This window comes from Populus trichocarpa, chromosome 5, assembly GCF_000002775.5.
Source record: "Populus trichocarpa isolate Nisqually-1 chromosome 5, P.trichocarpa_v4.1, whole genome shotgun sequence".
NCBI classification, from domain to species: domain Eukaryota; kingdom Viridiplantae; phylum Streptophyta; class Magnoliopsida; order Malpighiales; family Salicaceae; genus Populus; species Populus trichocarpa.
Window position 1 is genome coordinate 15,320,252 of NC_037289.2, and position 23,870 is coordinate 15,344,121.

At 31.7% G+C, this 23,870-nt stretch overlaps 1 protein-coding gene across 1 annotated transcript; it reads right to left on the reverse strand.

Annotated features, from left to right (window-relative positions):
* Positions 1-8,541: 8,541 nt before the first annotated feature.
* Positions 8,542-12,279, reverse strand: LOC7468874 (GEM-like protein 1). The gene is made up of 4 exons (XM_002307311.4): positions 11,819-12,279; positions 11,617-11,718; positions 10,522-10,793; positions 8,542-9,035 (listed from the first exon to the last, which is right to left on the reverse strand). Exons 1-4 carry the CDS (start codon positions 12,147-12,149, stop codon positions 8,856-8,858), a joined length of 885 nt encoding a protein of 294 aa, XP_002307347.1. The 5' UTR covers positions 12,150-12,279; the 3' UTR covers positions 8,542-8,855.
* Positions 12,280-23,870: the final 11,591 nt, after the last annotated feature.

Genomic DNA, 23,870 nt, shown 5'->3' on the forward strand with positions numbered 1-23,870 from the left:
TTTTGATTTTCTACATGTAAATTAATGTTATGGGACCTTAAAAAAGCTCTGCAAAACACCCACAATGCCTTTAGAATTCACTCAACATTTTTGATATTTCAAGTCATGAGTTGTCTAATTCACGAGTCACATGAGCAAAGGCAAAAACTGATGGGTTAATTTGTAAGTTGGTATCATGTGACGATGATGATTTTCTAGGACCGAGAGAATTCCTAGTTGAATCAAAACGTGGTTAGCATGCAAAGCTGCAATTTTTTGTCCCTTCACAACTGTCAGCTTCTCCTTCTTTCTCTCTAGCTCACCACCGCTTAAGCTTTAATCATCCCTCCCCCTCTCTCCCTCACATTAATTTGCGTTTTCACTCTAGACACCTCGAGCTGATCATCATGAATAAAGCTCAAAGCCCACCGAAAAAGGGCTGTGGGACAACTGTGCTAACAAGAGATCGTGGAACCCTAACAGAGAGGGTTGTTGTGAATCGTATGTCATCGTATTCGATCTCTACTCTAATGTTGATACAAAAACTGTGTTCATTTCCCTCATGTACCTTCCTCATTCCTCGTCCTCCATTAATTGCTTTCTCGCTTTCTCTTGCCTACATTGTTTACAAACTTGTATGTATATATATAAATATATATATATATAGTTCTTTATTTCTTTTTTTTCAAAGATATATAGGTAGAACATGAGTGAGTATTCTTGTTTAACATTTGTTCTGTGCCTTGTTTTAATTCTTTCAGGCTTCTTCTGCTTCCTCTTATCTTTTTTCCCCCTCAGAAGTACTTGGTAAAAGTAAAGCAATTAAAGTTGGAAAGTGGTTGCTTATTAACATTGCATCACTGTAGCAAAGTCTTTTCCAGTTATATTTTCAGACCTTGTGGTTGCCGTTTACTCATGAACATGGAAGGAAGTCCCAGAATAACTTTTAAAAGGAGGCTTGGTTTCTTTAATTTTAATCATATATTTCACTTTAAGTATAACCTATAATCAATTTTTAGTTTCTTGAATTTGATCAATTACAGCTGACAAAATCCCAAGCTTACTTACTCATAGTTAAATATGTAGTAAAATAATTCATTCAAACTCTTTGTTTTTTGGTCTCATAATTTTGGGTTATACTGATGAAACGATCAATTAGAGACAAAAGAATTAATTTATCTTAGAGAGCAAGGAATGACACTAAATAATTGCTTTGAGAACTGAGAGGCTTGCTGACTGATTTTTTCATAAAAAAGAACTCAATGCAATGCATGAAGAAGCCTAAATAATGTATAGGGAGTGAGAAGTGGGAAATGGAAACTCGATCGGGCATGTTACTCATATAGACATGTAGATGTTGGAGAAAGGCAAGTAATGAATCGAGAGGCTACTAGGGCATTTGAAGCTGTCGGAAAAATGATCTCATGTTATGTTGCTTGCTTTTTATTCTGTTCCGTTGAGGGACATGTGGGCTCTGTCGTCCCAGAAAAGAAAAGAGAGAACGGAACAATAATAAATGGGGACTGACATTACAGCTAATGTCTGTGTTATATTTTGGTGGTTGTCTCTAACTTCTAACCAGTGGTGAGCACCAAAGCTCTTGTCATTGGATGGCAACATCTCTGAAACTCATCTTCTGTCATCCACGTGTATATATATATATATATATATATATATATATATATATATATATATATATATATTATACGTGCTAACAGTAAAAACTAACAACTACTCGAATGCCTTTCTTAACTAGGGTAACTATTATGTGTTAAACTCAAATGCCTGAGTGCTTTTCATGTTTCTCAGAAACAAAAACGTGAATTATTTCCCTCTACCAGCACCCAAGATATTCTTAAGGATGCGATTTTACACCAGTACATTATGTATTGACAAAGCAAAATGCCAGAAACTTGTATGGATGTAGGGTATGGCTGGGGAAAAGTAAAATCCCAAAGTTGCAGGTCAGGGCTATTTTGGATGCCAAGGACTAAAGATACATCGCAATCAACTCTTTCTTTATACGGGCTGACAGGTTCAGATGCCTCCTCCGTGACCACCAACATCTCTTGTTCCATGTATAAAATGATGATTTAATCTATATTTTCCCAGTCCCTTTACCATATAAGTGGGACGGAAAAAGAACCGTATAATCTTTGGTAATTACTAATTACATAGTTTTCATCAAATTAAATTAATCAGCCACCAGACCTTGTAATACGTACTGGTGCTCACTCATACGTGGGATGACGTGATGAGCTTGAATACTTGACAGAAGGTGAATCTCTAAAATCAAAACAGTATCATTGAATTAGCTGTAATTATACTCGTGAAAGGGTGTTTGTATTTAAATTAAATTCCTTTTTTGAGAATCCCTTCTGTTTAGGCCCTAAGTTCTCCAGAAGGAAAATACCAGCAATAAATCGAAGTCGGCAAAGCAACAAATGCAGAAATGATGTTCAGTTAGGTTCAAACAATGGGCCATGCTATTGATGAATTTTAAGTCTTATCTGCCATTAATCGTGTTATGTTTCCCTCTTTTCAGCTTGCCAGGGGGACTCAGACAGGAAGCTGACTGTCCTGACTGCTGCTCAAATTTCAGGATGGGTTGTCTATCCAGGACCCTACATGGGATTCTGACACGTATTTGGGCCTGTCCAAATCTTCAGCTTATCAGGTTATCGCATTGCCATTTATCTACCTGGTGGGGTTGGGCCTGACTATCCTCTATATTAGCACGCCTTGGCCAGGCTTGGCTACGGAACTTTAGAGAAACCTATCTCTTTTTTATTTTTTTCAAAAAAATATTCTTACCATTCTATAATTTGGTCTTAACTTTGCAAATAAGTTTTCCAATATTACAATTTGTAGCCCAGATGAAAGCATATTTTAAAAATTAATAAAATAACAATAATGCCCTTTATATATATATATATATATATTAAAGCTTAGAAGGTAATCGTTACAGTATAACTCATTCTTTATCTTTGTGCTAACCTTCTCTTCTCTCTTATTCTCTCTTTGTCAAACACAAATCGAGAAGAAAAACCCAAACACAAATTTGCCTTCTTACAACCTTCTATTTTCATGTTTAGTTGTTGTCATCGATTTCTCGTCTGGAACTCAACCAAAAAAGGCATGTTTCATTTTTTTTCTTCAATCAAGATTTTAAAATTTGTTAGTGCATTTTATTATTGTTAAATCATTAAAATATAAGTTTTGTTTCCTCGATTTAATAAAAAAAATCACTAGTTTAAAATTGAAAATGGGAATCTTAAAGGTACAATAATCTTAAGCAATTAAATTTTAGTAAATTTTTTATGTTTAATAGATAAATTTCATACTCTTAAACACATTTTGAATACTGGGAAAGTTATATGAATTTTTTATGAAAAAACTCCCAAATCTAAAAACTAGGGTTATTATTCATAGAATTCTAATTTTATAATTATTGTTAAATTAAGATATTTTTTTTGTGTAATAATTGTTCAATTATTGTGTAACCTTTCTATAACTTCTATCAACCATATAAGAAAAAATGCCAAATATATCTACGCGTCATGGGAGTTCATCATACATTGAAAAAAATCAAGGCTTTGAATATATATTTTATATAGACATGTTATTCATATGCAAGCAAGTTTTTGATATAGACTTGCATGACTTTCACATAAGGGATGACAAAGGCAATAAAATATTTGACAATGCCTTAACCTTATAGGTATTTAGTATGCATGAAGGTGAAGAAGAGGTGCATTTATATGTTGATGTTGATCCAGTTATTGATCCTCTAATGATAAAAGTGTTGAGGCACTGTTTAGGTAATCCTGAAGATGGCAAGCCATCTGAAACGATATATTGTACTACCTACAATGATGAAGTTAAAAACATGCTACTATTGTTTTATGATTTCAATCCCGATAAGGATGACATGGATACTGAAATGGATGATGATATTGGTTTTGGTGGTAATGCTAGTATAATATGGGTGCTGAAAATGGTATTGATGTTGTATGTTCTGGTATTGGTCCTAATATGATGGGTTCTAAAATGGGTACTGATAATGATGTTAGTGTTGATGAAGTAGACGATGATTATATCCATTTCGTTAAGGAATGATTTGAATTTTATGATGTAGTTGAAGATGAGTGGATTGATAATTTACAAGCTGATTTTTCTACTGGTCAAACATTGAATTGTGCCTCCGATTCTAATAATGAATGGAAGATTAGTAGTGACAAAAATGATGTTGATGTAGAAGTCAGTGAACAATTTGATAGCTGTGGTGAGAAGGATCAGGAGGAAAGTGGCAAGGAAAGGAAGAAGAAGAAGAATATGGATCCAACTACTAGTTTTAGATATAAGATTTTAAAGTTATAGATGATAGATCAATAAAGTTTGAAGAATGTTAAATTTTTAGTAATATAACGCACTTCAGAGATGTTTTGATTGAGTATAAGGTTATATATATATATATATATATATATATATATATATATAAGAAATGTAAGGTTGATGCTATATGTATGGGTGATGATTATGATTGGCAAATATATGGTTTCTCTATTCTTGATAGTCAGACATTCATAATTAAGTCTTTGAAAGACAAGCACACTTGCATTTGACCTATAAGTATAAAAGTTGCAAATTCATTATGGATATAAAAAAAAATTGCTACCAATATTTAATGTTAACTCAAATATCTCCAAATGAAGCAAATCGTATGATTTTGGATGATAAATTTGGTATTAAGCCATACCAAATACAGTTACGTTGAGCCAGGACAAAGGTTAAAGAGTTTATGGAAAAGAGTTACAATGAATCTTTTAAAAGTATCCTTATATATATTCAATTATTGAAGCAATATAATAGAGTTCTGATGTATATTTATGGTTTGACCCTCATTATAATAGAGGTGTGCATTCACCATGAAAGCTTCAACACGTTTATGTTCGTTTGAAAACGATGAAGAAAACTTTATTTCTAAAAGTAAGCCTTTTCGTTGGAATTGATGGAATCCATCTCAAGGGTTCATATAAAGGTTTATTATTATCAACAATGGGTTTGGATGGAAATAATGGATTGTTTTTTGTTGCTTATGTATGTTATTGTAGAGGTTGAAAATAATGAAACATGGTGTTGTTTCTTATATGTTTTATATGGATCTATAAAGTATGGAAAACATTAGAGGCCATTTTGCATAATGTCTAATAGATAAAATATAAATTTAAATTAAAAGTTCTAATTTTTCTTTTCATTGTTAAACTAGCATTTATTTTGGAATTGTCTTTTCTCTAACTGTGGAAATCAGTCTCAAAATCAGTTAGGATCTTAGAGAAATCTTAGTATATATGATTTAGTAAAGAGAATCTGGTATTAACTATCCAGATTCTCTAGATTATTGCTTTCTAGTTTAGTGTAGGATACTTTCTTATCTAGTATTTATTTCTTGTTTTTAGGGTCAGTAGGTTAGCTTCTCTTTCCTATTTATTGTACAAACATACTGCTAGTAATATCAAGAAAAGAGAAAGACTTCTCTCAAAATTCTTCACTAACCATTATCAATTTACTTCTTAGAGTCTACTTGAAGTTGTTGTTGAGGTATTCCTAGAGGCAACATATATGCATTGTTCAAGGCATATTTATGCTAATTTGAATAAGAATTTTCTAGTTTATATGAATCTCAATTACAATAGTTATATGAGAGACATTAGGTATGCGGACACTAAAATTGTTGATTGGTTAAAGAACATCCCTATTGAGACTTGGACAAGGCAAATGTTTGATCCTGGAGTTAAAGTTGATAATATGATTGATAATGTTGGAGAATTCAAGAGCATGCCAATTCTTATATTACTAAAGAAGACTAGATTGAAACTTATAGCTAAGTTTCATGACAGATTTTCTTAGTCTGAAAATTAGACAATAAAGACCAAACCTTATATCAAGAGAACATTGTATACGCGCGCGCGTGTGTTCGCGCGCGCGTGTGTTGAAAAGGGAAGGAAGATGAGAATGATTGTAGCTAGTTCTAAATAACTAAAGGTCATACCAGGCTTTGTGTTAATTTGGTGAAAGAAAAGTATTCTTGTAAAGAATGGGCTAATGACTAGAATTGCATGCATGCATGCTTGCATGTGGTCCCTTATGTTAATCATAAAATAATTAAGTTAAAAGATCTATATAATGATTAATATAGTGTGGATATATTTAAAAATGTATTTTTAAGGTGGTACACCTATTATCAAAAGTTGATTTTGATCTTAAAAAAAATATAGTTATTCTACCTCTAGAACTCAAAGGGAGTGTAGGTATACCAAAAAAGAATATACAAAGGGAAAAAGGTGAAGATTAACCTAATACATCTAGAAAAAGGGCTTCCACGCTTTGATGTAACATTTGCAAAAAATATGGATATAATTCCAAGATATGCCAACAAGATAGTGCTGAGCAAATTGCTAGTGGTAGTGTTAGTATAGTATCCACAACTGTAAAAGGATGCAATAGTACTGGGAAGGGGTTTAGTAGTTTTGGCAGGGGCTTTAAAGGATCAAGCACTATTGGAAGAAGGTTTAGTGTTGTTGACAGAAACTCAAACAAAGGCTTAATAGTTTTCAGATGTGGCAAACGTGATGTTGGTACATTCTCCTCTCAACACCCAACTAAACACAAGCTAGTTAGTTTTATAGATTTAATGAAACAATTTATATTTAATAATCAATATTATTTCAAATATGAATGTTTATGCTGCTAGAGCTAATTCTCAATGATTTACACAAATAAGTTATCATGGTTGAAGGCGTATTAAAGACTAGTGAGTATTAAATGCTAAATTTTTGTTATTGATATGAATGAATGTCATATTTTGGATAATTTTTTTTATTATGTTAGGTACCATGACATGTTGAAATATTTGTGGATGCTTATGTGTGAATTTTTGTTGTTTGCGGGCTTATTGTTGTGTGCATGCTTGCTACTAGTATGCTTTTGATACAATTGATATTAATTTGAATGTATTTTGAATATATTAGGGAATACATTGACTCTATTTCATTTCTTTATAACAACTACCAATATAGTTGTTATAAACAATAACACTGCACATGCTAAATTAACAACTACCAATAACTTTACACACTTTCTAAACTAGCTTTCATATTGTGAATTTTTTTTTTATCTAGACATAATTCATCTTTTATATTCTTCACTTCATCTATCATTCACTCAACATCATTTGCATCTCATTCCCCTATCTTAGATGATTCAATTTCATTTATAGGTTTGCACTAATCAATACATATATTTTCACATAACTTTTGATCATATCTATAAAATAGTTTGTTCTTACCGGTTTATATTAATGATATTTTGACCGCATCTCTTCCCTATATTTAATGCACTTTTTATTCTTGAAAGTAATGTTCAAGTTATTGGAGCTTTGTATGCTATTAAAACTTGATGTTGATGATGTCATTTTCAACATTAAGTTTGTATTGTGGTTGTGTGAATTGTGGAATTTTAGAAGGTTTATTTGATGGAATTACAGTGAAAATGGAGGATATGTTGGAGATGATGATGGGAAAGTCATTGGATTTTTTGTTTGGTAAAACATGTTTAAACATGGCTGGAAATTATTGCTAAATGTTGAAACTTATGGAATTTTTGTAATTATTTAAACAATGTGTAACTACTCTTTTTAATAAAAACAAAGCAACAACTCTTTTTTTTTTAAAAAAAAAAGACAACCCAACAATTCTTTAATGATATTTTTGTTATTTTAGAATTTGGAGGCTCTTAGATTATATACATTGTCGATCTCATAAACAAATATATATTTTGTTATTTTTTCTAGCATCAATTTTTAAGAATGTAAAGTATTACCTACCTTCAAAAGTTATGATTATAAAGTGTGATATTTAAAAATTTAATTGTAAAATAAAAAATAAAAACTCAAACCATAAAAGAGACAAAATAATTTATTTTTTAAAATTCTTGACTCGTAAAATAGTATTAGAAAACGGTCGTGTTAGATGCGCTACACGGTCTCAAAGTCACTTCAAAGTTCACATCGAACACGATGCCTCGATTTGCAAATAAATATATTATTCGCTGGATGGAATGGGCTTGACAAATTCAAAGCTGAAATCTTCCAGGGTCAAGAATAACAAATAGACCCAAGACACGCGGATCCAAAATATCCTACTCCGTGTAGAGTTTTATTTTATTTTTTTCCCTTGAGAAAGGTGCGGGATCATAATTGTAAAAACGATAGTGATACACACTAATGTTCGAGATATCCACTACTACCAGGTGGCTACTGTTAGAAACCATTATCGGCTTGCTGTAGAGCCTTTAACTAAAGGAATTCACAGCCTTGTCTTCAACTTTGAACTGAAAAAACCGAGGCAATCCTCTCATTCCAATTCAAAGTTTAAGCAGAAGGGAAGGAAGAAACGCGCTGTTCATAAAGAACCTCGGAGCACTTGGAGAGGGTATGGAAATAAAGACTAACAGAAAAACAGAGGTCATCTTCAAGACAGAAAAATGAAAAAGAAAGAGTAATTATCTTAAGACAAACAGTCGATTAATTATATGAAGAAAAAAAATGTATGAAATTACAGTCCTTATCTCTCATAGATTAAACTATTTATCTGACAGGCAGCATATCACAACTAAAAATAACAATCACTGTTACGATGACAAGGAATATCACATTGATTTCACAAATAAATGCAACATGCATGCATGTTTCCCATTGTATTCCAGATTCTGAAGCACCATAATTTTATCTACACCAACATGCAGAGCATAACGTGCTTCTTGGGACATGATGGGAATTTCAGACCTGGGTGTTGTTCTGCGATGCTCAGCACGCATCATGAAGTGTGGTGCTGCAACGCTTCTTGAAGACTTTTAACAGCATTATCATAGTACACAAAACCCATGAACCAGAATTCGTGGTTGTCAACAGAAATAATCTGGATATACTTTTCAGCTGATTTGACTTTGCTTGTTGATGGATTGACAGCCTTCAGCTGATGTAATGGAATAACAACCTATGTACATACAGAGAAAAGACTGATATAAATAAGAAACTTTGTGAGATTAAAACTAGATTTGATTCCAAACGAGGACAAGACAAATTGATGCTTATTTGCCTACATTGGGATATAATCATAAAGCAAAGAGCCAATAAATTCCAATACATCAGCTCCTGTTTCACATTTATAAACCCCTCCGCTTGTTTAACTGTAGGAGAAATCAGTGACTCTAGTACAGTTGTTCAAATGAAAAGGCAGCATTGTAGATACTATTCACTTTTTTTTTTACTTGTGCTCTCAATATAATAATGCAAATTTGTAATGGTGATGCCTGAGCATCCAAATCCGGTGGGTCCAAAGAAAAATAGGACTTAGCACTGCAAGTTATATGTTGCTATGATTTATTTTTGGCAACATCATTTATAATAATGCTAGGAATTATCTTGCAGAAAAAGTTATTTTTTATGCCATAGATAACATATGTAGACATGGTGCACTTACATACACAATGACAAGGGTAAAACTTGGGCAGGGTCTTTTGGTAAGATAGATTCCATGAAGAACAATTGTATAACAAAAATAATAATGATGAAACATCAGGACTCTAAATTAAAGTTTTTCCTCCACCCTTTGATAGCTGTAGATAGTCATGTCATAGTCAATTGCTATTGATTTATCAATGATGTTGCAATGGAAAGACATTTGGCAAAATACCAATGATCATCAACATTAATCTTGAGGACAGCGCAACATTATCTGAGTTGTCTACCAGGAAAATTAGTGAAGTATGACCATTAAGAAAACTGCTCTCAAGGTATCTTAGAACCTCAATGTGGCATGTTGTACCTTGGATTGATCATTAACAAACTGGATGAAAGGCAAGGGTGGATAAGTCATCAAAATTATCAACAGATGTAGCACCATAACCAGACTACAGAAGAAATCCCACGCCAATAATAACGCATGCAGACTATAAGTTGGTCTATGAGAATATTTGAATGACAAGGAGAGAATACTTTACATGATATGTTAGTAACCACCTCTGCCAGATGAAACCATCCAGCAAATAGCACTTTAAGGATTTATTAACGAGGACTTCAGTCAATACTCAGCCCATATTAAACTAAATCTAAATGCCATGCTATCCACTCAAAGATCTGTTAACTTGATGGGTCATACTTAGATGCATAAATTGTTAAAGGTTTCAAGCATATTCTTCTCACACAAAGGTTTCGTATTGTAAACTGGATTCTCATGCAGGCACTTCCTTTTTCTTCCTAGCAAATAAAACAAATCTCTATATTAGACCAATAGTATAACTCTGGCAGTTATTGGGGATGCAAACTTTATGACAATAACCCAAACCAACAAAAGCAGTTTCTCAATGCATAAAGGATGGTAAAAAAAATCTTTTGCTAGAAGACTGTCATGGATAGGTTGCTTCTATAGCCTGGATATCTAAATTATGCTGCCAAAATAATGACAAGCACAATTTGCATACCTTATAATAGCTCCACTCAGTTTGCTCACCAATTTTGTAAGACAAAGGATTGTCACTGCAGAATGCAAGTTTTGCTGTTGACAAATACAATACTCCCATAACTGGACCAGCAGAAGTGGATAGGTAGCATGCAAATGTCTTCACAAGTTGCTCCTCGGGAACAGTCTCAAAAGTTTGTCGAAAAATCTTCTCATAACCACCTTCCGCGAGAACTTTGGTTCCCTGAGCAATTCTTCCAACAGCAGCATCAGCGAAACTAGGGCCTGTCTTCACTGGTCAAAAAAGTATTTCAGAATCAGAAGTTCAACAAGAAGATGCTAGACATGAAATTTAGTCAATCGGTTTGATTTGAAAATCAGAATAACTATCAGTGCAGCAGCTAAAATAAATTATTCAAGCATTTCAAACTATCAAATAACTCTCATCACAACTGCAGCAGCCAGAAGCAACAGATTCTGCTAAAAATATATATTAGGCCTTCAACAAGGCAAAGAGTGAAGAAATCAGAGTATCACACGATACTCTCAATCAGAATTCTTTTTAATAAATGAATCCAGCAGGAAGCAATAGCTTTGAACGCAACACAAAATACCTTATAACACCAAGTCAAAAGGCACAGGTTGCCCAATTGTTATCGCTGTGGTAAGAATTAAATCAAAAAGCACAATCAAGTGTAGACATTTAAGCTGGAAAGGTATGACAAAGATGCTTAAAGGCCACAATATTTCTAAGTTGTAACTAAAGACCATCTTTACAAAACATCAAGAGGTGATAGAATAGTCAAGAGAGGATAACGGGGGTGGAGTCGGACCACCACCAACGTCAAAATAAAAAGACGGGCATGGCCGAGCTGAACAGGCTGATTCTACACTGATCATGTAAGAAAAGAAAGCATATCCACTATAAATAGTCAAAATTCACAATTCCATTATATGCAGAAGCAGGCCATAGAACATTATCATCATTTCTGTCTCGCAAAAGAGTAACAGTTTCCAAAATCTAACTAGCATATGAATTTAACCAAGCAAAAACATAGAAAATTAAGTACAAAAAAAAAAAAAAAAGAGGAGGGAAGAAAAAGGAAAAAAGGCATACAGTGTTGCCACATGTTGCCAGCAAGATCCTCAGCCTTCTTCGTTGCCTCTGCCGCCTTCTTTCCCCATTTCCCTAGCACATCCTTCACCGCCTCCATTTTATCTACTCAGAAAAAGAACCAAAATGCCAGTTAATTAACTAATCAAAAAGAAAAGAAAACCCTAATTAATTTTTTTTAAAAGAAAATAGTGAAGCGAATTACTCTTGGAGGAAGAAGGGGCAACAGGGGCAGGAGACACGTAGGGATTGGAATCAGCCGGCATGGTAGTGACAGTAGTTCCGGCGATAGGAGGTGAGCCTTGGGTTGCGCCTGCAGGGTTAGAAAGTGTTGTCGATCCCATGGATACGTTGGCCCAATTGTCAAGAGGAGGAGCGACGTCTTGAGGGTCTAGCTTTGGGTAGGGAGCGTAATCAGTGGTGTGAGGATCGCTGATCTTGTCCTTTACCTCGACGTGCTTTTCAGATTCTAAATCTGACGATGATGGTGCAGGTTTCTTGGTTTGATCTTCATGAGGGTCTTGCTTTTGATTCATTTTTAATTTTTAGTTTTTTTTCTCCAGGGGGGGTTGGATCTGTTTCTGTTTAACAGAAGATAGAAATTTTGTAAAAGGGTGGCCCTAGGGGCTAGGGCTAGGGAGGGGGAAAAATCTGACTTCAACGTTTAAATTTCCAGGTTATTAAATATAAATGGAGTTTCTTTCTAGAGTCTTCCTTTGATTTTAAATTTTCCAGGTTGAAGGAAGCCCATGGGCCTACAAGTTGTGATTGAAAGCCACTGTTGAAGAAGTCTACATATTGAATGAATGGCCACAAAGGTTGAAGGAAGCTCAACATGTTTCGACCAATTGGGCTTAGTTACAAGCCTAGATATTTTATGTTTTTTTATTCTCCTCCATTTTTAATGTGTTTTTCAACATGTATGTATTAAATGTTTGTTTTGCTCTTGATTGATTGCAAGATCATGTATTTTAAAAAAAATTAATTTACTTATTTCTAAATATTTTTTATCACACACAGACTAATCAACATCTTAACTTTCAAAAACACTTATTATGAATATAATTATATTAATATTTTCTTGTTTCATTAAATTAATATGAAAAAATAAATTTCTAAATAATAATAAATTATTTTTGTATAACGGGATACTTTATAATAATTAAAAAATAAATGAATTAGAATACTTTTTTATAGCTGAATAAAATTAATTAACCAAAGAGTGATTTATATTAAAAAAAAAAGTATAAGAAGAAATCTTGTTACTAAATGAGTGAGCTTTTTTAACCTTATCGAAGAAAATTAATTTTATTATTGAAATAATAATATAGTAATTATATAGATAAATGAAAAATGGTCATGTTCTTAAAGCAATTAGATTTAATGATGAAGTGGCAGAGATTAAATGATAATAGAATAAAAATTGCATTTGTGATAGAATTATTATCTTATATTTCTAACTATGTTAGATTTTAATTTTATGATAGCTCAAATACTTTATTTGACAAATGATTGTTTTAATATTATTAAATATTAAAGAAATAATTTAATAACTAAATAAATTATAATTTAGTTATGTTATCTTTTTAGAAATGAATTATTTTTTTATAATAATTATAAATCCTCTTTTAACATGATTTTGATGAGTAAAGATTATAATTTGAAGTTAGTTAAAAAAAAAATAATGTTCATTATAAACTAAAATGAAAACAATGATCCCTATTTATTACTTTGAATATTAGAAGTTTGACAATAATACATGTCAATAATAAAATATATTTTTTTGTATATTGTTCTCTCTTGTCCATTGTTAACTAAATAAAATAAAAGGTATTCACTTTGTTTTATATATTATCACCAAACATAACTTTATCTCTGATTTTTATATCATCTCGACCTTTCAACCCTAGATGTATTCGTTTCTACTATCTCGAGATAGTAACCAACAATACAAGAAAAAAAATATTGCTTGACCAAATAGATATTGGACTGGCCTAAATGTTATTTGGTCATAGTAAAGAAAATAATTATTGAACTTCCCAATGCTATCCCTAAACCAAAAAATTATTGTTCGATTATAGTTGTAGGTCTGGCGTAGTCTGGATAGCTACTATCCAATCATAGTAGTTGGGTTATGAGGCCCAAACAAAATAACTACTTGATCAAGTAATTAGATAACTTATTGGATGTAGTGGCCTAACTAAAATAAATTTTCTTGTTGGACTAAAGGGTCAATTAAGTAGAAAAGGAAAAAAAAGAGAAAAAGTTAGCACACCAAACAATATTTAAGCACTCTCTTACTGTCAAGCCTTCTTAATTTTACAAAATATCAATACGACACCACCTAAATTACTCATCTTAGAAGTTATCAATACAACACCCACAAATGCCTTGTTTCGTAAGTTATCACTTGCATAAATTACTAGTCTTATTGGTTAGCTGCACAACCATAAACATATCACATTGGTTAGGTGAACAGTTGCACATTAACACCTACATAAACAATTTATCGTGATGGTGAGCTATATGGTAAAGCAAATGTTCTTCATTATTTCTCCTATAAGTAAAGTATACAACAAGCTTACAACTCCACTCCATGTCAGGTAAATCCATGTGATTCTAAGTGAGTAGAGGGTGTAGAAATACCAAAGGATCACCATGTATAAGGCATAACTCAACATATTCACACATATACAAAAATATTCTAAGAAATCATTCTCCTATATTTTTCAATATTTTTCTCTCATACACCACTTTCCCCCTCTCATTTTACTAACTTGATCATCAGAGAGTCCTTTACATAGGGAATTTATTTTGTAAAAGAACATAGAATAGCCTAAGCTTAAAACATTTAGCATATTAAACAATCATTGAACCCCAAATCCATTTCCAAGTTTTCATGACTTCCTCAATTCCATTGTTTATGGGAAAACATTGAACAAAATCTACTTCATCCCTTCTTACACATTACTGAAAAGTTTTTCATAGCATATAATCTAAAAACTCTAAAACCCAGGAGAGTGATCAATCTCCTAATTATAGGAACATCAACCTCTCAAACCTTCATCAAATAACAACAAATGAAAATATTTACGGAGGTTGTCCTAGCTATACAATAACATTTTAGAGCCTTACCACTCTCTTATTCCTAACAAAGGACACAATTTCTAGCTCCTTATTACCACTATATATAAATAACTTTGTTTTCTTGAAGAATGATGGATTTTGTGTCAACAAAGATGAGCTTAAATAACAATGATGGATTTACAAACTCGAGAAAGCACACATAAAGTATAAGAGACAATCTAGAGCTTCTGACAAATGTTAAATGAAGCTATGTTTAAGATTCTCCTAACAACATTCCATAAGTTTGCTTGTGGATGGTATCATGGCTTAGAATGACTCTATTCTTGACTTCAATGATTCAATATAAGTATACAAACTGAAAAAGAGCTCTATTAAACTATTTTCCTTCACTTATAAAGAAAAGAAAAGCATCATATCATATCTAAAATAAATTCAATAAAGACATATTAAAAGTCAAAGGTTTTCTTGAATCAGTGGCCATTAAGGATTTGATTAACAAAGTATTTAATCTAAGCTTGTGGGAATAATTATCAGCTAATACAAATCAAGCTCTCCTTAAGCTATTGAAAATCATATTTATGTATAAGAAGCAGGCATGGCTAGATAAGGATATCCACGGTTCCAAAGATAAGAAGATGGATATCTAAAACACCATAATTCTCCTAGCAAGCTTTTTTTTTTTAAAAAAAGAGTTTATTCATAGTCGTTTGGAATTTCCTGAGCGCACGCAACCGCAAAAGATATTGTCTTTCACAAGAATAAAATACATTATATAAAATATTATTATGCTCTTAAAAAAAAGGGGGTAATTACGAAGGGATACCTCTAGCAGTTTATTAAAAAAAAAGGTAAAACCTGAAAAGCAATTAGAGGAGATCAACACTCCTCATAGGGTGTTGACTGAGATTAATATAAACTTAGACATAATTCCAATAGGTAAAGATTCTAATAGGATAAAAACACATATGGAAAGTAAGTATCATTTATTAGACATAATTAATTTTTTCTACTTAAAAAGTACATGATGGTTTATTGAGGTTTGTAATTTGTTTTTTTAGGTATTTTAAAGTGAAAATTTGGTAAAAATTGAGTTTGTTTTGGTCCAAAAATAAAACAAAGTTTTCTGCTCAATTTTAGATCATTGTGGCTACCAAAATCTAGGAAACCTGATGACATGTCATATGTCGCAATAGACGATGCATTGTCTATCCTCTTAATAAAACAACAATAAAAAAACACAAGGCTAGCCGTTTACGAGCCTAAAGGTCAGGCCTAAGCATCATTAAATCCAAACATCAAAGGTCAGGCCTAAGCATCATTAAATCCAAACATCATCAATGATAATAATGCCTAACATCATTACTGGAAAAAATCCATATGAGCTAAATGATATTTCATTGCCTTAAACCTAATCATCTATCTAATTAAGCATGTGGAACCCTTAATAATTGAAGGACTTCCATATATAATCTTTTGATAAATTGAGGTGTGTGTGTTTAAAGTTTAATGTCTCTTTGGGAGAATGTTTCAACAAGAGTTTTTAAAACTTTTGATTTTTTTTTCAAATTAATTTTTTAGTGTTTTTACATAGTTTTAATGTGCTAATATAAAAAAAATTTAAAAATAAAAAATATATTATTTTGATGTATTTCCAAGCGAAAAGTTCTTCAAAAAGCATCTGTTACCACTGTCTCCAACATCCTCTTAGTCTAATACACATGTCATGTGTTCAATTAATATTGTTCAAGCTTTTTAATTTCTTCAACTCTTTGAATCCACTGAAAAAACCCGAAAGCCCATTTATTTAATGTTGTTATATCCATTTCCTTCTTCAACTTATTATATCTCATTTTTATTGAACTTAATTATTGTTTGTCCTTGTTCCCCATCTTCAAGGAGATGCATAATTTTCATTCAGAAACATAGGTTTAGCAAAAGAGAGAAAGAAGTCAGTTCACGAGTAAAAAAGGCAACTGACTAAAACCAAATGGATATTTGCCTCTGATAGATTCCATGTGACCTTTTTATTTTTTTCAAAAAAGATATAAATTAAACTAAAATAATAAATACAATGTAGACGTTGTTAAATAAAACTAAAATTAAGATCTAAGTCTCATACACTTTCTCTTTCTATGAGAGTGTTTGTTATTGTGGCAACTTTTTGTGGTTAAGGTGTAAAAAAAGCAAGTTTTGAAAAATCACTTTTTTGTTATGGTTGGTGAGGTTGAAATATATATTTGGTTTAAAGAATGGTTCAACTTCATGTTCATGAAAAAGCATGTAAAAAATGTTTGGTTAAAAATTGTGGTTCAATTTAATGTTGGTAATATAATTGCCTAAAAGGACATGAATCATAATCTTAATTTTCAATTACATAAAAGTTAATTTCACAACCAATACAATATTGTAAAGAGACCTAAACATAATAGAACAATAGTTTTATTATCCCATTTAAAGTTGCTGCAATCTCATCACGTACATAATCCATACGCGAAGGCCTGTGGTTTTCATAGATCTATGAATGTGAAACCACACCAGTTAAAAAAATCCCCAAGAATAAAATCAGGATGATGATCAAATTCATATTCATTATGATCAAAATCAGTTAAAATGCCACATCTTGCAGTGAAGTTCTTTTAATGTAATTATGAATTGTCATGGATGCGACAACTATTTGAACTTATGCTTTGTAATAAAATGATGGCATATTCTGTAAAATTCAACATCTTTTTGTCCAAACTCCAAATATACGTTGTATCATATAACATAATGAAGAGTGGACATTGTTGAAAACTTCTTCATGAGTTTATAGTGAAATTCTTGCAAATGATATCTTTGACCTCCATATGGACCTAAAAATTCATATTCATTAGGATATCCCGAATCAACCAAGTAATATTTCCCTGTAAAAACATATAATAACTTTATAATGAAATTTTTGATAAGTAAATTAACATTAATTTAACAGAAATAACTTCAACTAACACATATACATACGTTACAACCTTCTGGTGGCTTAGGGAATTTTATATGTGGATTGTTAATTGCCTCGAGAAAAATCCATGAATCGTGTGCACTACATTCCTAACCCGCCCAAACAAATATGAATTACATGTCAAATCTACATGCATCCATAACATTTTAGGTCAACACACCTTTTTTTACCGATAAATGAAATTTGATTTTCTGAAGAAATACACGCACGTACATGTGTGCCATCAATAGCTCCTACACAATTCTACATGAAATAGACCAACAACAAGCATCAATGTTAATTGATTAAAAATAAATTGTATAAAATTTTCTAATTCAAAGCATCATCAATAAATACGAATGATATCATTACCTTGAAATGAGGCATATATCTTAGATTGTTTGCAATTTCACGCGGTGTGTTTAAAAAATCAAGATGTTCAGGTTTTATAAAATCTATAGCGAGTGAACAAATTGATTTAAGAACCTTAGTAAAATACCTGCTAACAGTTTCTCCTGAATGTTGAAATATCTCCTGAACTTCCTTATTGGAAGCCTTCAATGTTATTGTATAAAGAAACATTCTGACTTTTTCAAAAACACATATTCTTTTGGATGCTTTTAACCCATATTGGTTTTCAAGTTGAAAGCAAAGACTTTGAAATGTCGTCGCATCCATCATAAACATGTTTACACATTGTGTCCAATATCCATGTAATAATTCATTTAACCATCGCATTCTAGTGTTGTAAGAATCTATATATGGTTCCTTATATATATAAGTATTATAATATAATGCGAGCGCACTAGCCGTGCATAGAACCAATTTACGATGATCAAACTCTCTTTTTCAAAACAACTCACCTTTATCGTTTGAATCATCGTTGTCATTGTCATCGTTATCTAAACTGTTATTATCACTAAAATCTCCATCGTTACCACCACAATGACCATAATTAACATATTCGGCTAGGTAATTCATTACATTATCATAATCCCCAATGAAAAAGCGCTTCAAACCATTACGAGTCCATTTATTATGACATATAATTTATTGTGTTTAATGGGAATATAAATTGAAAGTGTTGTTACATAAATTGAAGATGTTGTATGAAATGTGCATTTGTATTTTCTTAAAGCCAATCAAATTCAATCTACTTTTTTAGACTCTCAAATTTGTTATTAACTTGTTACTTACAAATTGTAAACATTGTGCTCGCAATTATGAAAATAAAAAAAACATTAGGTAGTTTAGACCCTCACTAATAGTTAATCGAATCAATGGGCATAAAAACCAACCCATCACACATGAGAGAATTAGTACTTAATGAAAGCATCACATTTTCACAACATACAAAGCTAAAAATGCATTTTATTTATAATAAAGTTCATCATATTGAAACTAATATGCTACAATCATATGTCTAGGCCTAAGTGAATCCAAATCTAAATTTGTCAAAGATTACTAAAACATTATAAAGCTCCAATTTTAAGTAGCATATAGACACATGAATAAGAAATACAAACACTCTCTTAATTAAAACATCCAGTTTATAAATCAAAAGAAACTTACTTGTTATAAATAAAAGCAATGAGAGACCAACACACTTGTTTCTTACAAAGTAAACTTTCGGTTTGTTCTTTAGAAGGATACAATATGAAAGTAACAACTAAACAACTTCATATTGTTATTTATATAACAATAATAAGAATGGACCGAACATTCAAAGTGCTAACCCATATGAAATTATGCTCTTCATGTCTGAAACCTAACATTCAAAATCAATGACAACTAACATTCAAAGTCCATTGCCAACTGAAATTTCGGTTTTCATATATGAAACCTAACATTCAAAATCAAGTAACTGAACATTAAAAGTGAAATACCAACTGAGATTTTAGTTTTTATATCTGAAAACCAAACATTCAAAATAAAGTAACCAAACATTTAAAGTATAATACCAATTGGAATTTTAGTTTCCATGTATGAAAGTTAACATTCAAAATCAAGTAACCAAACATTTAAAGTCCATTACCAACTAAAATTCCAATATAACAATATTTAGTGATACATAAGGTGAAAACATACATAGTAATGGTGCTTCAACTACATAGTAACAGAAATATGTAGGCAACATGATATATTTCCAGCAATAATTACAACATAAGAAGTCTGAAAAAGAAAATGGAATAAGAGTATAGACAAGTGAAAATGTTGTTGGATTATAGTATTTAACATATATCAAATGACATGAATATGTTAATAAGTTAACACCTGACCTTGTCCATCTATGATTTTCTTTGTTGGTTAAATATTATTTTCAACCATGATAATTTTCTATCAATAGACCCTATTGCTGCCCACATCTCCCTTTTGCTTCTCACATAAAAAAAATTAAGTGGTAAAGGTATACAATGCATCACCAAAGTTAACTTCATCTATAGAATGTAGTTCTTCCATTACCTCTTCAATGCTACATCCTTTTTTATCTCTAAAAGTTAGTGTGATCTTTTTGGCCATGAAGACACTTTCAACTAGTCGATCCAGACATGCGAATAATTGTGCTCCCATTCTAGTTCCCCTCTTCTTTTTCTGACATTAAGGTGTAGTATGTTGTGCACCCTTTCTCTTAGCACTACTATGGTTGTTGCTACTGTTCGCGACATTGCTTCCACCAACCATATTGTTAATATCATGTATAAAATCAGGTATTACATCCTTTTCAGAGTTGCCACTTCATTCTTTTATATTAGTTTCATCATTAGTTAGTTATATTTCTCATTCCAGCAACCCCATTATCTTCATTAGATAACAGTCCTTATGAGGGAGCCCAGACATATTATCTCGTGGCCACTATGTTACTAAACATGATGTCATACTTAGCACACAACAAGAACTCTATGTCGACATGCCAAAACTTATTTCCTCCTTTCATTTCCTTTGTAGTGAAAGCTGGACGTAGTTAACAATGCTAGCAGATTAATAAATAATGTAACAAGACAAATTAAATTATAAAGCTATCAATAATAACTAACCTAAATTTTTGCTTTTCACCATTCATCAGTTGCAGAGATGGTCCCAAGTTCAGTACTCCAACCAACTCCAGTTTCATATATTAATTTTTTCCATACCCTCTAGTCTTTTTTAATCCTATCCCATTTGTTTTTAAGTTTTTCTTTTGTTAAAGAAAGACCTATTTGTTATTAGAATGATTGTATGATAAATTTCTAGCCAGCTTTATCGAAATGGGTGTTTGGTCTCATGCATCTCTTAATAGCTTTAATGCAAATGTCAAAAAACATGTGCAATATTGCCCTAGTCTAATAAGCTTTATTATATGTGTTAGACCCATCCATTGCTAAATGGTTAACAATATAATAAAAAATGAAAGAAACAATTAACTACTCTTGCAAAAGTTTGAATGCTTACAAGGGATGAAATAAGAAACTAAAAAGTAAAAGGTTCACGACTTTTACAGTAATTATCAGATAACATAATTGTAGACAATAATTTATTATTTTCTCTAAGATATTGCAGTTAAAGCTTGGTGTATTTCCTTTTAAAAAAATAAGTAGCAATTACATTTGTAGACTGAGTACTATTTAATTGCTCTAGTATTTCTTCACAGGGGAAACAATAAACATGGTGGGCCATTGTATTGTATCCTACATAAACTGTATGAAAGGGTACTGATTATCAACAACATGTAAGACTACATATAGACAACTCAAACATAGAAAGTGTTTCCTCCTCAAGAAACCCAGAACAGAGATCAAGTAAACTGTGTCATTCATAATAGTGCACACTAATGTCCACCATTATCAAATGGAAAGTCATTTTAAAGTAATATAAAGTTGAAGTTAACCCAATAATCTCAAGTCTCAAAACCCTTCATAATGACTATCATCCATACTAATTGTAATTAGTTACGTTTGGACACTTATCAGGGGATTTTATAATAAACAGAGCAAATTAATTATTTAATATTTGTTTGTTTATTTGTTACCATTAATCAGTAAAAGATTACAAGACATGGTTTCTGGTGGCATAAAATCTGTTTTTCGTTGACAATGCAGTGACTACTATTCCTTCAATATTAATTAGTTTTAACATCTCATTAGTCAAAACATCAATAACTCAAGCTACATGTAAGCATAATGTAAATAAAGTCTAGCGTCTTAGACCTGAACTGTTACTGTTTGATCTGTTATTGTCTTAAACCTGAATTGTTAATGTTTGATCTATTACTGTCTTAAACCTGAACTGTTACTATCTTAAACCTTGATGTATATATAAAAGTCTTATCTGAGCATATAGTACATCAGTTATCCTGTAATTAACCCTTTTGTAATGTTTAAAAATACTTATCATGTTTTAAATTCTCTCTTTACATGTTAGTATCCCTTTTTCTTTTAAATTTTATAATATGAATTGTGGACTATGTTCATATTGAACTTATTTGTAGGATATATAGTAATGGGGGTTGTTCTTGTTCTTCTTTTTTTTTCCTGTAGTTATGTAGAAATCAATGACAAATGAATGAGAAGAAAGAGACATTATGATGGTCATTCTTGTGGGTTGTATAGTAGTAATGGTGATTGTCCTGTGTAATTGCTGTTGTAGTTAGGGTGAAATGAATGAGAGGAAAGAGAAGAGGATACAAAGGTAATTTCGAATGCTTTTTAGTAGTTCCAGAAGATGCAATTGTGGTTCAACGTGCAAAAAGAAGGAAAAAATTGCTTTTCCATAACCGAGATCCAACCTCGAGCAAGTGGTGTGGCCTATCATGTTTATACACTTTTGAAACCCGTAACCAAACACTTGATAAATTGCATTTAGAGAAAACGCGGACGCTACCTCAAATATAAACACTCTCTGTATATTTTCATGTTGAATAATAAATGATAGTATTTAAAACATTAATATGCGAAAAAAAATTAATAAAAAGGAAAAAAGAAAGAGTTGTTTATTTGCCAAAAATAGGCAAGAACAAAGCAAAAGTCAAGACTTGAACTAGTAAATAGGGTAAAACTCATATAAAAAAAGAGAGTAGGGGGGATTTCTAAAGATTAAACCCAATTACAGGAGCGACAAATGATGCTAACCTCAGTGGATGATTTTAACTAGCATATTAGCCTGCGCTCCATAGTGGATCAATAACATTTTTTTTAACGTAAAAAAATATGAAGAGTATATAGAATATAGTAAGTGCCTTGGGTCTAATAGCAATGCCAAACCTAAAATAGCTTTGAGTCTTGTTGCAAAGACGGACCCAATAGCATTGGGACTAACGGCCAAGCCATACCCAATATCCTTAGGTTTGACCGCAACACCCAAGAGCCTTGAGTTTAGTGGAAAAGCCAAACCCAATAGCATTGGGTTTAGTTGTCAAGCCAGACCCAATGCTATTGGTTCTGACAACTAAGAAGTCCAAAAGCTACCGGGTCTGGCTGGTAACCGTACCCAACGCTAGTGGGTTCTGCTAGGCAACAAGACCCAACACTTTGGGTTTTGCTGGAGGCAAGACCTAATGCTATTGGACCTAACACTATTGGGTTTTGCTGGGCAGTAGGACCCATGGGTTTGGCCGCGGAGCCAGACCCAATATCCTGATCGTGACACTAGACTCAAATGCTATTGGGTATGGCCACGACACCAGATCTAATAGCAAAAAATATTAATTTGAAGTAAAGAGAAAAATATAAAATTTTCAAATTTTTTTAAAAGAATTTTTGAAATGCAAGAACAAACATGCTTTAATAAGCAAATTTAACCCAACCTGAAATGAAAAAAAATTATCATCATCCAAATTTTGTACAATATAGAAAAGTCACATCAATTTATTTTCTCTTCACAGTATGAAAAAAGAGAAAGAAATTAGTTATCGGTGTATTTGGCACTGCTCTGTTATGCGGGTCTGGCTCCTTGGGTTTGTCATCACATCAAAATAATATAAAATATTAAAAAATATTAATTTGAAGTAAAGAAAAAAAATAAAAAAATTCATTTTTTTAAAAAATATTTTTTAAATGCAAAAACAAACATGGTTTAATAAGAAAATTCAATCCAATCTGAAATGAAAAAAATTATCATCACCTCACTTTTATACAATATAAAAAAAGTCACATCAATTTATTTTCTTTTTACAGTATGAAAAAAATTCAATATGAAAAAAGAAAAAAAATTAAAGAGAAAA